At 38.6% G+C, this 12,177-nt stretch overlaps 1 protein-coding gene across 1 annotated transcript in view; it reads left to right on the top strand.

Moving 5' to 3' along the window:
- LOC126458057 (probable multidrug resistance-associated protein lethal(2)03659) overlaps nt 1–12,177 on the top strand; it is a 289,235-nt gene that overhangs the window by 166,419 nt on the left and 110,639 nt on the right. Inside the window, exons 12-13 of the mRNA XM_050094855.1 lie at nt 6,324–6,507; nt 11,318–11,464. Coding sequence (XP_049950812.1) covers nt 6,324–6,507; nt 11,318–11,464 — 331 coding nt within the window. The remainder of the gene's footprint in view (nt 1–6,323; nt 6,508–11,317; nt 11,465–12,177) is intronic.

Here is a 12,177-nt window from a genome sequence, read left to right as displayed (position 1 = left end):
TGATTTTTCACATCCAGATGGCTTACAGCTATAGTAAATTTAGAATATTTATTTAAATTAAATATTTTGTACTTGAACTGTTTATAATATTATCATCATGTGACTTTCAATTATCCTGTGAAGAATAAACTGTAGTGAAATACTGCAAGTATAAGACTTTGTGTACACATCATGTGTGCATTACATGTATATTGAAAAACAAAGAAATGAAATTTGTTTAAGGGATAGAATTGTAACAGATAGAGCTATTTCACCTTGCTGTTATTATTGTTGTGGTCTTCAGTCCGAAGACCGGTTTGATGCATCTCTCTATGCTACTCTACCCTGTGCAAGCCTCTTCATCTCCAAGTAACTACTGAATCTGCTTAATGTATTCACTTCTTGGGTTCCTTCTATGATTTTTATCCTCCACACTTCCCTCCAGTGCTAAATTGGTGATCCATCAATGCCTTAGCATGTGTTCTACCAAACGATCTCTCCTTCTAGTTGAGTTGTGCCACAAATTCCGCTTCTCCCCAATTCTATTTTCACTAGTTAATTCTCCTGTAGCACCATATTTCAAAAGCTTCTATTCTCTTCTTGTCTGAACTGTTTATCATCCATGTTTCACATCCTTACATGGCTTCACTCCATACAAATACTTTCAGAAAAGGCTTCCTGATACTTAAATCTATACTCAATATCAGCAAGTTTATCTTCTTCAGAAACGCTGTCCTTGCCATTGCTAGACTACATTTTATATCCTCTCTACTTTTGACCACCCTCAGTTATTTTGCTCCCAAAGTAGCAAAACTCATCTACTACTTTAAGTGTCTCATTTCTAATCTAATTCCCTCAGCATCACATGGTTTAATTCAACTACATTCCATTATCCTCATTTTGCTCTTGTTAATAATCATCGTATATCCTCTTTTCAAGACACTGTCCATTCTGTGCAACTCTTCTTCCAAGTCCTTTGCTGTCCCTGACAGAATTTCAATGTCATCGGCAAACCTCAAGGTTTTTATTTCTTCTCCCTGGATTTTAATTCCTATTCTAAATTTTTCTTTGGTTTCCTTTACTGCTCGTTCAATGTACAGATTGAATAACATGGGGGGTAGGTTACAACCCTGTCTCACTCCCTTCTCAATCTTACCTTCAAGATAGAACTCAGGTGGTAGAAATCATCGCAGAGCATAAAAATCAGAAAATCAAGTGGGTCTCAGATGCAAAGAAAATAGGTGTCCCACAGGGCAGTGTTCTCGGTCCTTTATTATTCTTGCTTTATATAAATGACATAAAAAATCCTAATATTTCTACCAAAATAATGTTGTTTGCCGATGACACTAGCATAATTATAAGTGATGATAAAAAATCATTAACCACCACAACTGATACAGTCCTGAAATATATTCAACATTGGTTTAATGCTAATGAGTTAACACTTAATCTAAGTAAAACAAATTATATACAGTATGGCAAAGCAACTCAAGATATGGACCTCCAGTTAAAACTAATGGATAAGAAGATAGAGAGTGTACAATCCACAAAGTTTTTGGGCATGCACATTGATCAAAACTTAAGCTGGAAAGACCATCTCAAGTACTTATCCCACAGGCTCAATTCGGCATGTTTTGCATTGAGGACATTATTTAGAGTATGCAGCACAGACTGCACTAGACTAGTGTATTTTGCTTACTTTCAGTCCATCGTGTCTTATGGCATAGTGTTCTGGGGTAAAACTAAATCAAGCTTAACAGATATCTTCAAATTTCAGAAAAGAGCTGTATGAATCGTAACACATAACTCTCCAAGAACTCATTGTAGGCCCCTTTTCAAAGAACTGCAAATACTCACAATACCATCACTGTATATTTTTAAAAGCATTCTGTGTACAAGAGCACATATGAAAAATCTACGTACAAATGAGGACTGCCATAATTATAACACTAGAACTCGTAAGAATTTGTGTGTAGAAAGGGTAAGGACAACACAAACCCAAAAGCATGTAAGTTATTTTGGAATAAAACTCTACAATGCTCTGCCAGTGTACATGAAGGCAATAATAGATGAAGTAAAATTTAAGACTGAACTTAAAAATTACCTTTTAAGCAAAACTTTCTATGATGTAGATGAGTACTTTGATTGTGTGTAAATTTATTGCCAAAAATTTTAATTTGTATGTCTAAACTTGTACTTTTAAAAAATGTCTTGAAAGTGATATTCCATTATTATGTCTGTAGTACTTGTACTAGTGCGATAACTTTGTTGTGACAATTCCTACATCATGTAAATGATATACAGGAAGATAATAAAATGAAATGAAATGAAATTGCTGCTTCCCCGTTTGTGCCACTCGACTCTTATATTTACCTTCTGGTTTCTGTACAAATTGTAAATAGTCTTTTGCTCCCTGTATTTTACACCTGCTCCTTTCAGATCTTGGAAGAGAGTATTCCAGTCAAGACTATCAAAAGCTTTCTCCAAGCCCACAAATGCTATATACATAGATTTGTCTTTCCTTAACCTAGCTTCTAAAATAAGTCATAGGGCCAGTATTGCCTCACGTGTTCCAATATTTCTACGGAATCCAAATTGATCTTCCCTGAGGTCGGCTTCTGCCAGTTTTTCTATTTGTCTGTAAAGAATTCATGTTAGTATTTTGCAACCGTGACTTATTAATCTGATAGTTTGGTGATTTTCACACCTGTCAGCACCTGCTTTCTTTGGAATCGGAATTATTATATTCTTCTTGAAGTCTGAGGGTATTTCGCCTGTCTTATATATTGTGCCCAGCGGATATAAGAGTTTGGCCATCATTGGCTCTCCCAAGGCCATCAGTAGTTGTAACGAAATGTTGTCTACTCCCGGGGCCTTGTTTCTACTTAGGTCTTTCAGTGCTCTGTCAAATTCTTCACACAGTGTCATATCTCCCTTCTCATCTTCATCTATGTCCTTTTCCATTTCCATGATGTTGCCCTAATTTACATTGCTCTTGCACAGACGCTCTATATATTCCTTCCACCTTTTGGATTTCATGTCTTTGCTTAGGACTTGTTTACCATTTGAGTGCTTGACATTCACACAGGTGACTCTCTTCTCTCCAGAAGTCTCTTTAATTTTCCTGTAGGCAGCATCTATCTTACCCCTAATGATATATACTTCTACATCCTTACATTTGTCCTCTAGCCATTCTCGCTTAGCCGCTTTGTACTTTCTGTTTAACTCATTTTTATTCATTTTCACCTGCTTCATTTACTGTATTCTTATATTTTCCCCATTCATCAATTAAATTCAATATCTCTTGTGTTACCCAAGGATTTTTACTAGTCTTTGTCTTTTTACCTACATGCCTTCACTATTCCATCTCTCAAAGTTACCCAATCTTCTTCTACTGCATTCCTTTTCCATGTTCTTGTCAATTGTTCCCTAATGCTCCCTCTGAAACTCTCTACAACCTGTAGTTCTTTCAGTTTATCCAGGTCCCATCTCCTTAAATTCCTACCTCTTTACAGTTTCTTTAGTTTTGATCTACAGTTCATAACCAATAAATTGTGGTCAGAGTCCACATCTGCCCCTGGAAATGTCTTACAGTTTAAAACCTGGTTCCTAAATCTCTGTCTTACCATTATCTAATCAATCTGAAACCTTCCAGTGTCTCCAGGACTCTTCCATGTATACAACCTTCTTTCATGATTCTTAAACCAAATGTTAGCTATGATTAAATTATGTGCTGTGCAAAATTCTACCAGGTGGCTTCCTCTTTCATTCCTTATCCTCAGTCCATATTTTCATACTACTTTTCCTTCTCTTCCTTTTCCTACTATTGAATTCCAGCCCCCCATGACTATTAAATTTTCATCTCCCTTAACTATTTGAAAAATTTCTTTTATCTCATCATACATTTCTTCAATCTCTTCATCATCTGCAGAGCTAGTTGCATATAAACTTGTACTACTGTGGCAGGCATGGGCTTTATGTCTATCTTGACTACAGTAATGTGTTCACTATGCTGTTTGTAATTGCTTATCTGCATTCCTATTTTTTTTGTCCATTATTAAATGTACTCCTGCATTACCCCTATTTGATTTTATGTTTATAAGCCTGTATTCACCTGACCACAAGTTGTGTTCCTCCTGCCACTGAACATCAACTTATCCATTTCCTTTTTCAGATTTTCTAACCTACCTTCCCGATTAATGGATCTGACATTCCACATTCTGATCCATAGAATGCAAGTTTTGTTTCTCCTGATAATAGCATCCTTGTGAGTAGTCCCCACCCATAGATCCAAATGGGGGACTATTTTACCTCTGGAATATTTTACCCAAGAGGATGCCCTCATCATTTAACCATACAGTAAAGCTGCATGCCCTTGGGAAAAATTATGGCTGTAGTTTCCCCTTGGTTCCAGCCGTCTGCAGTACCAGCACAGCAATGCTGCCTTGGTTGATGTTACAAGGCCAGTTCAGTCATGCCACTGCAACTACTGAAACTGCTGCTGCCCCTCTTCAGCAGCCACATCTTTGTTTGGCCTCTTAACAGATACCCCTCTGTTGTGGTTGCACCTACAGTACAGCTAACTGCATTGCTGAGGCATGCAAGCCTCCCCACCAACGGCAAGGTCCATGTTTCATGATTAATGCTAAAAGCCAAATACGGGTGGTTCATTTTATCAGAGGTTTGTTCAGCGAGCACAAAAGCATCGTGGGAAATAGTCATTCAACTCCAGTTAAAATCCCAAGAGCATATGTTTGTAGCGCAATCAATCAATATAGTGCTTCCTCATGTGATATCTCACAAAAAGCTCTGATGGTAAAATTAGAGAGATGTGAGCATATATGAAAGCTTACCAACAATCATTCTTCCTGTGCACCATTCATCACTAGAACAGGAAAGGATGGAAGTGCAGTGACCCACAAAGAACCATCCAACATACACCACAAGGAGGTTTCCAGAGTATAGATATAGATTATAAAGTCTTGACCTGCTGAGGTAGGACTAACTATAACTTGCAGCTCAATTTTAGAGACTATATTTTTCGTACCAGGAGGTAAAGGAAAAACCAGGGACATGAAGTTTTCATAGATAACTGATACAGCTGATGCATGGTTAATTGCCAGAAATGTCTAATCCCACCAAGGCTATGTCCATCCTATCCCAGGGATTTCCAGCCTGGTCTGTAGGTCTATTTTTAGGGTAAATCAGTTCGAAAGACAGAGCTACGTAATAAATGTAGTTTCAGGTGGAACAGCTGCTAGTAAAACACAATACTGCAGTTTTGATGAAGTGCAGACATTTTTTTAAAGCTGCATTTAGTCTCTTCCATGAAAACATCAATACCCTCATTAGTAAAAAGAAGGAACAGTACTAAAAAAATGAAATAATAGATGAAATTTCAGCTGATTTGTCGTGCATATCAGAACATCACGTGGAAATCATTGAAATTGAACAGATGTGGCTTAATAGTACAAATTAAAGTTGTACTATTATAGAACCAATAAAAAGAAATGTGCTGTGAGTTACTCATGCAAAAAAGAGGTTAAGTGCAAGGATTTTCAGATTAATGAGTTTTGGGCTGAACAGCTCTTTGAATGCTGTGCCACAATAGTGTATTATCAAAGACACAGTTATTCTAAACTTCCACTCTGGTAGCAAGTTTGTTTTATTAAAAACTGAATATAGGAATTTATTGCTATTCAACATGTGCACAGTTACATTTAAGTTACTTTGAACATAGGCATTGTTTGAGAATTGGTTTTTAGTTATTTCCAAGAATAGTGTTACAATAAATGTATCATATCAGCTATTTGTTTTAGTATTTTGTAAACATTAGGTGGTTGTAAGTGATTTATACATTGTTTCAAATACAAAAACATTTTAATAATGTTTATAAATTTTTAATATAATAAATCATTAAAACTTCTATTATTTTCATAATTAGAGCATTTAACATAAAGCAGTTTTATAAAAATCTGTTATAACTCTCAATATTTTGTGTATTATGCAGTATTCTGCATGCTTTGGCATGAGTAAATCAAAACTATACAGTGATAAAAGAAAGGATTCTCATGTGTCTTGTCAGGTGTAAGTGTCAATACTTTTACCCGACAAGCTGTAAGAGATGTCATCTTTCTGACATCTGCTAGGAAAGACCACAAACTGTACAGTACTTGTGTTAAACATACATTGCTTATTTGTGAATTATGAATTGTAATTTTACATACTTGCTGTTCATTACTACTATCATTATGAATGATGCACTATATGCTTTTCTCTTGTGAATATGACCAATAATAAGTGAACTATTCTGAACTTCATCAATTCATTTTTATGTTTTTTAGGGCCGTCTATCGCAAAGCAGACATCTACCTTCTTGATGATCCTCTTTCTGCTGTTGATCCACATGTAGCCAGACATCTCTTTGATCAGTGTATTACGAGATTGCTCAAAAATAGCATATGTGTTCTTGTTACTCATCAGATCCAGTTTCTGCATCATGTAGATGAAATAGTTATTCTTCAAGATGTAAGTCTTATTTTGTTCCTTAATATATGGTGACAGTATCAGTGTACAAACTGCTTATTTTTCACATTTGTGAAAACTGTGACAAACATTGTATTAACATTTATCACTAGGTGCACAACCAGCCACTACAGGCTACCACTGTAAAGTGTACTGACAATCAGTGCTAATCTTCTCACACCAATAATAATGGGAATTATTTCTATATTAATTTTTATAGATAAAGGAAAAATGTACTACTTTTTGAACAAAATCACTGCTCTTCTTCTTAAAATGTTCAGCTGTTGTTTTTGTTTAGTACTTCATATCATTTAGAGAACACTATCAACTGTCCATATGCAGTGAAAGTTGAAACTGTTTAAACCAAATATCAACGATGTAGGAGAAGATAGATTGCTACTTACTGTAAATATTACACATTATGTTACAGACAGGCACAATAAAAGTACACTTACACATAAGCTTTTGGCTAAAGACTTTGTTGGAAAAAGAAAGAGAAACACACACAGTTCAGTCACACAAGCAAGCACACCTCACACACATGTGACCACCAACTTTGGCAGCTCAGACCAGAAAGCAACTGTCATGAGGCATGGAAGCAGCAATCTTGGGGGGAGGGGGGGAGGGAGGGGGGCTGGTAAAGGGGAAGGGATAGCAGTGTACAGGTAGGGGGAGAGAGGAGTGTCATCAGGCAGAGTGTGCATGCACTAGATGGACAACAGGTGCAGTGTCTGGAGCTTGTGGGGCAGGGAGGTGGGGAAAACTGAGCAAAAAGGAGAGGAATAGAGAAAGATAGACATTGGCAGAGGGCGGCACACAAAGTGGGTTGGAGACAAGAATGGGGAGGAACTGATATGACAGAGAGGGTGGAAACTGTTGGATGGAGATGGTGGGGACAGTATGTTAAGATAGGTTGACGCCTGGGTAATTATGGGAACAGAGAATGTTTGTAAGGATAACTCCCATCTGCACACAAAGAAGTGCTCTCTTCATGAGCCAATACAACCCCAGACTGGAACAGCTAAACAACATCCTTCAACAAGGCTTCTATTACCTATTGTCATCACCTGAAATGAGGGACATCCTACACAAGATCGGTCCACCCCTGTCTTCCCTTGCCACCCAACCTCCACAACACCCTAGTTCATCCCTATGTCACTCCCAATCCCAACTCTTTGCCACAAGGATCGTATTCCACTGGAACACCCAGGTGTGAGACCGGCCCATCCACCCACTCTCCAATTCCTATTTCAATATTGTCACAAGCTTATCCTATCCCATCAGAGGCTGAGCCACCTGTGAAAGCAGCCACGTCATGTATCAGCTCTGCTGCAATCATTGCACAGTGTTTTATATTCATACGGTTGTCCTCAAGGACACATCTCGACCGCCAAACTGTGACCGAAAACAAGGTAAACCCCACTGTGGAACAATATGCAGCAGAACATAACGTCCTTGATTTCAATTGCTGCTTCACTACCTGAGTCATCTGGATCCTCCCCACCACAACCAGTTTTTCTGAACTGAATCAATGGAAGCTATCCTAACAACACATTCTCCACTCCCGTGATTGTCACAGCCTGAAGGTACAGTAATATACCATCCTGACACCCTCCATCGAGCAGGTTCGACCCCCTCTGCCCTGTAACCTTCTCCCCATTCTCAACTCCCACCCACTTTGTGTGCTGCCCTCTGCCAATGCACCTGACCATCTTTCCTGCTCCTCTCCTTTTTTGCTCCATTTTTCCCATCTCCTGATGCTACACCTGTTGGCAGTCTAGTCCATGAACACTCAGCCAGACAGTGCTCCTCTCTCTTCCCACCCACAAACTCCTATCCCTTCCCCCTTCCCCTTCCCCTTCCCCTTCCCTCCCAGTCCACAATGTGGCGTCCATTTCACTTGACGGCAGCAGTGTAGTCTGAGCTGACAGAGTTGGCAGTCGTGTGCTTGAGGTGTGCTCACTTGTGTGAATGCATGGTGTGTGTTTCTCTTTCTTTTTCTGATGAAAGCTATGGCTAAAAGCTTCTGTGTAAGTGTCTTTTAATTTTAACCACCTACAACTTAATGTGTCCTCTTTACAGCAAGAAGCAATCTATCAGTTCCTACATGGTTAAAGTTGTTTAATATAAACATAAGTACTAACTGACATTTATGTCCCCTAGTCCATGTAGTCTGATCAATTGTAGGAACACATGATACAGCACTCTTTTATTTTATTTTTGAATATCTGGTGATTTCTGATTCCTTCCTGATCTCTGCAAGTAACTTGTTAAAGACCTTTGCACCAAAATATGAAACTCCATTCTGAGCTCTAGACAGGAACGCAGTCTATGTGGAAAGTACACTACTGGCCATTAAAATTGCTACACCACAAAGATGACGTGCTACAGATGCAAAATTTAACCGACAGGAAGAAGATACTAAGATATGCAAATGATTAGCTTCTCAGAGCATTCACACTAGGTTGGTGCCAGTGGCGACACCTACAATGTGTTGACATGAGGAAAGTTTCCAACCGATTTCTCATACACAAACAGCAGCTGACTGGCGTTGCCTGGTGAAACGTTGTGCCTCGTGTAAGGAGGAGAAATGTGTACCACCATGTTTCCGACTTTGATAAAGGTCGGAGTGTAGCCTATCGTGATTGCGGTTTATCATATAGCGGCATTGCTGCTCGCGTTGGTCGAGATCCAATGACTGTTAGCAGAATATGGAATCGATGGGTTCAGGAGGGTAATACGGAACGCTGTGCTGGATCACAATGGCCTCGTATCGCTAGCAGTCGAGATGACAGGCATCTTATCTGCATGGCCATAATGGATCGTGCAGCCACATCTCGATCCCTGAGTCAACAGATGGGGATGTTTGCAAGACAAAAACCATCTGCATGAACAGTTCGATGACATTTGCAGCAGCATGGACTATCAGCTCGGAGACCATGGCTGCGGTTACCCTTGACACTGCATCACAGACAGGAGTGCCTGCGATGGTGTACTCAACGATGAACCTGGGTGCACGAATGGCAAAACGCCATTCTTTCAGATGAATCCAGGTTCTGTTTACAGCATCATGATGGTCGCATCCGTGTTTGGCGACATCGCGGTGAATGCACATTGGAAGCATGCATTCGTCATTGCCATACTGGCGTATCACCTGGCGTGATGGTATGGGACGCCATTGGTTACACGTCTCGGTCACCTCTTGTTCACATTGATGGCACTTTGAACAGTGGATGTTACATTTCAGATGTGTTACGACCCATGGCTCTACCCTTCATTCGATCCCTGCAAAACCCTACATTTCAGCAGGATAATGCACGACCGCATGTTGCAGGTCCTGTACGGTCCTTTCTGGATACAGAAAATGTTCGACTGCTGCCCTGGCCAGCACATTCTCCAGATCTCTCACCAATTGAAAACGTCTGGTCAATGGTGGCCGAGCAACTGGCTCATCACAATGTTCCAGTCACTACTCTTGATGAACTGTGGTATCATGTTGAAGCTGCATGGGCAGCTGTACCTGTACACGACATCCAGGCTCTGTTTGACTCAATGCCCAGGCGTATCAAGGCCGTTATTACGGTCAGAGGTGGTTGTTCTGGGTACTGATTTCTCAGGATCTGTGCACCCAAATTGCGTGAAAATGTAATCACATGTCAGTTCTAGTATAGTATATTTGTCCAATGAATACCTGTTTATCATCTGCATTTCTTCTTGGTGAAGCAATTTTAATGGCCAGTAGTGTACTTTTACTTATAGTATTATGAAATTAACAGTTCACCCTAAATTTATACTTATTATTAATCAAATGTACCATTATATACTCTCAATCTCCCTGAGGAGTTTTAGCAAGATGTTTATTTACCTACCCTGCACAATATTCCTACTGCACACTTTTGTATTATAAATGGTTTTCTGGTCTTACGTGCATATCCGAAGAAGATTTTACAATAGAGCAGTATTGAATGAAATTATGTTAACAATCCCACCTGCTGATCAACGTAGTGACAAAGATTGCTTAAGTCCAACTCAGACAGAACTGAACTCTATTGTTAACTTACATACCACAATTTGTAATCCATCTGGATATCTAGGAATTTTGCACACAAAGTTTCATCTGGCATAGGTCCATTGATCTCCATTGTGTGTTATCCATACAGTCTCAGGTATGCATTAACTCAGATAACTAAACATTTGCAGTATAAAGCTGTGAACTTAATGAATAATTTCAAGATGTGAAGCATAGATTACAGTTACCTATTCGTTAATTCATTTCTGTGTCGTATGTAGCACGTGATGACACTGGATTAACATTCAGAAGTAGTAGCATTCAAATCAAAGTGTGGCTACACAGAGTAACTTTTCCTACATTTCAGTATATGATTTATATGATAAGTTGGTTCACTTTGAAAGGACATGGCCAGTTTGCTTCCCCATCCTACCCCTATTTGAGCTTGCACTCCATCTCTTATGACCTCTTGGTCAGTGGCTCTTTAAACTCTGACCTTCCTTTCCTTAATTTTCTATTCACTGCATTCTCATAGAACTCTGGGCCCAAAGATAATATGCTGCAACGTTAGGAGAAACACGTGTGTTAAAGGATGTTATGGTTACTTATTTTGATGATTTATTCTTACAGTATAACTAATTACTTTAATTGTCAAGAGATATATTACTGAATTTCCTATTCATTCACATATACCAATTTAGGACCTGAAAAATTGTGTGTTGATGAAACATGAAAAATGAAAAAAAGAATACTGTTTGCAATATGAGCTATTTGAGAAAAGGAATTATCTGTTATTATTTTCAGGGCTTGGTTGAAGCAAAAGGCAGTTATTCTGAACTTCAGGAGTCTGGTCTGGATTTTGCAAAACTGATGAATTCTGAGCTTGAAGATACAAGTGCGGAGGAAGACAATGAGCCTGAAGATGAAGTAGGAAAACGAGATCCTATTGAGGTGAGCTAGATTAAAACTTGTAACTAACCTTAACCTGTAGTGTCCATGTCTAACTCTCCTATATATTTGAGCTCTAAAGGTTACATAACTTTTCTGTAAGCATTTACAATGCTTACTTCAAATTGTTCTTCTCATAAATAATCTCTAAATCATGAGTTGTGCCTAAATAGCTCCAAAGTTTACTTAAACACACAGGCCACGATGTCATGTGATGTGACAGCGGCACTCTTAGCATATGAGATCAAAACTATAGCATGTGAGGAAACACATTGACATGAATGGCACCCCTTTACTGATACACCATCCCAACAAATTATGCCACAAAACCCGCAGGCCACTGGGCACTCATCCATGTATTAAGGAAACATTTTTGCTCCCAGAAACAGTAGTTAACTGAATTCTTTCTGTTAGGATACTATATATTCATTACTAGTTATGAGCATTCCTTACGTGTAATATTTTATTGTTTCCTGTTACATATTCTATTATCTATACATTCCTTAAATTAGCTAATGCACTGCCTAGAGCAGTCATGGCTCTTCCTACAATTAAACTGAAACATCAGCTTAAGAAATGTTTAGTAAAACACCCTTTCTACACATTAGAAGAGTACCATACTTATATGAAGAACAACAAATGCTTTGTGAAATTATGTGAACAGAAATAAGTAAACACCTTATTGTAATTTTGTTGTAAATTAATGACGTATTCAG

Source organism: Schistocerca serialis, chromosome 2 (genome assembly GCF_023864345.2).
Source record: "Schistocerca serialis cubense isolate TAMUIC-IGC-003099 chromosome 2, iqSchSeri2.2, whole genome shotgun sequence".
Lineage (NCBI taxonomy): Eukaryota > Metazoa > Arthropoda > Insecta > Orthoptera > Acrididae > Schistocerca > Schistocerca serialis.
The sequence above is the reverse complement of the archived record's forward strand: the minus strand, read 5'-3'. Positions and strand labels throughout refer to the sequence as shown.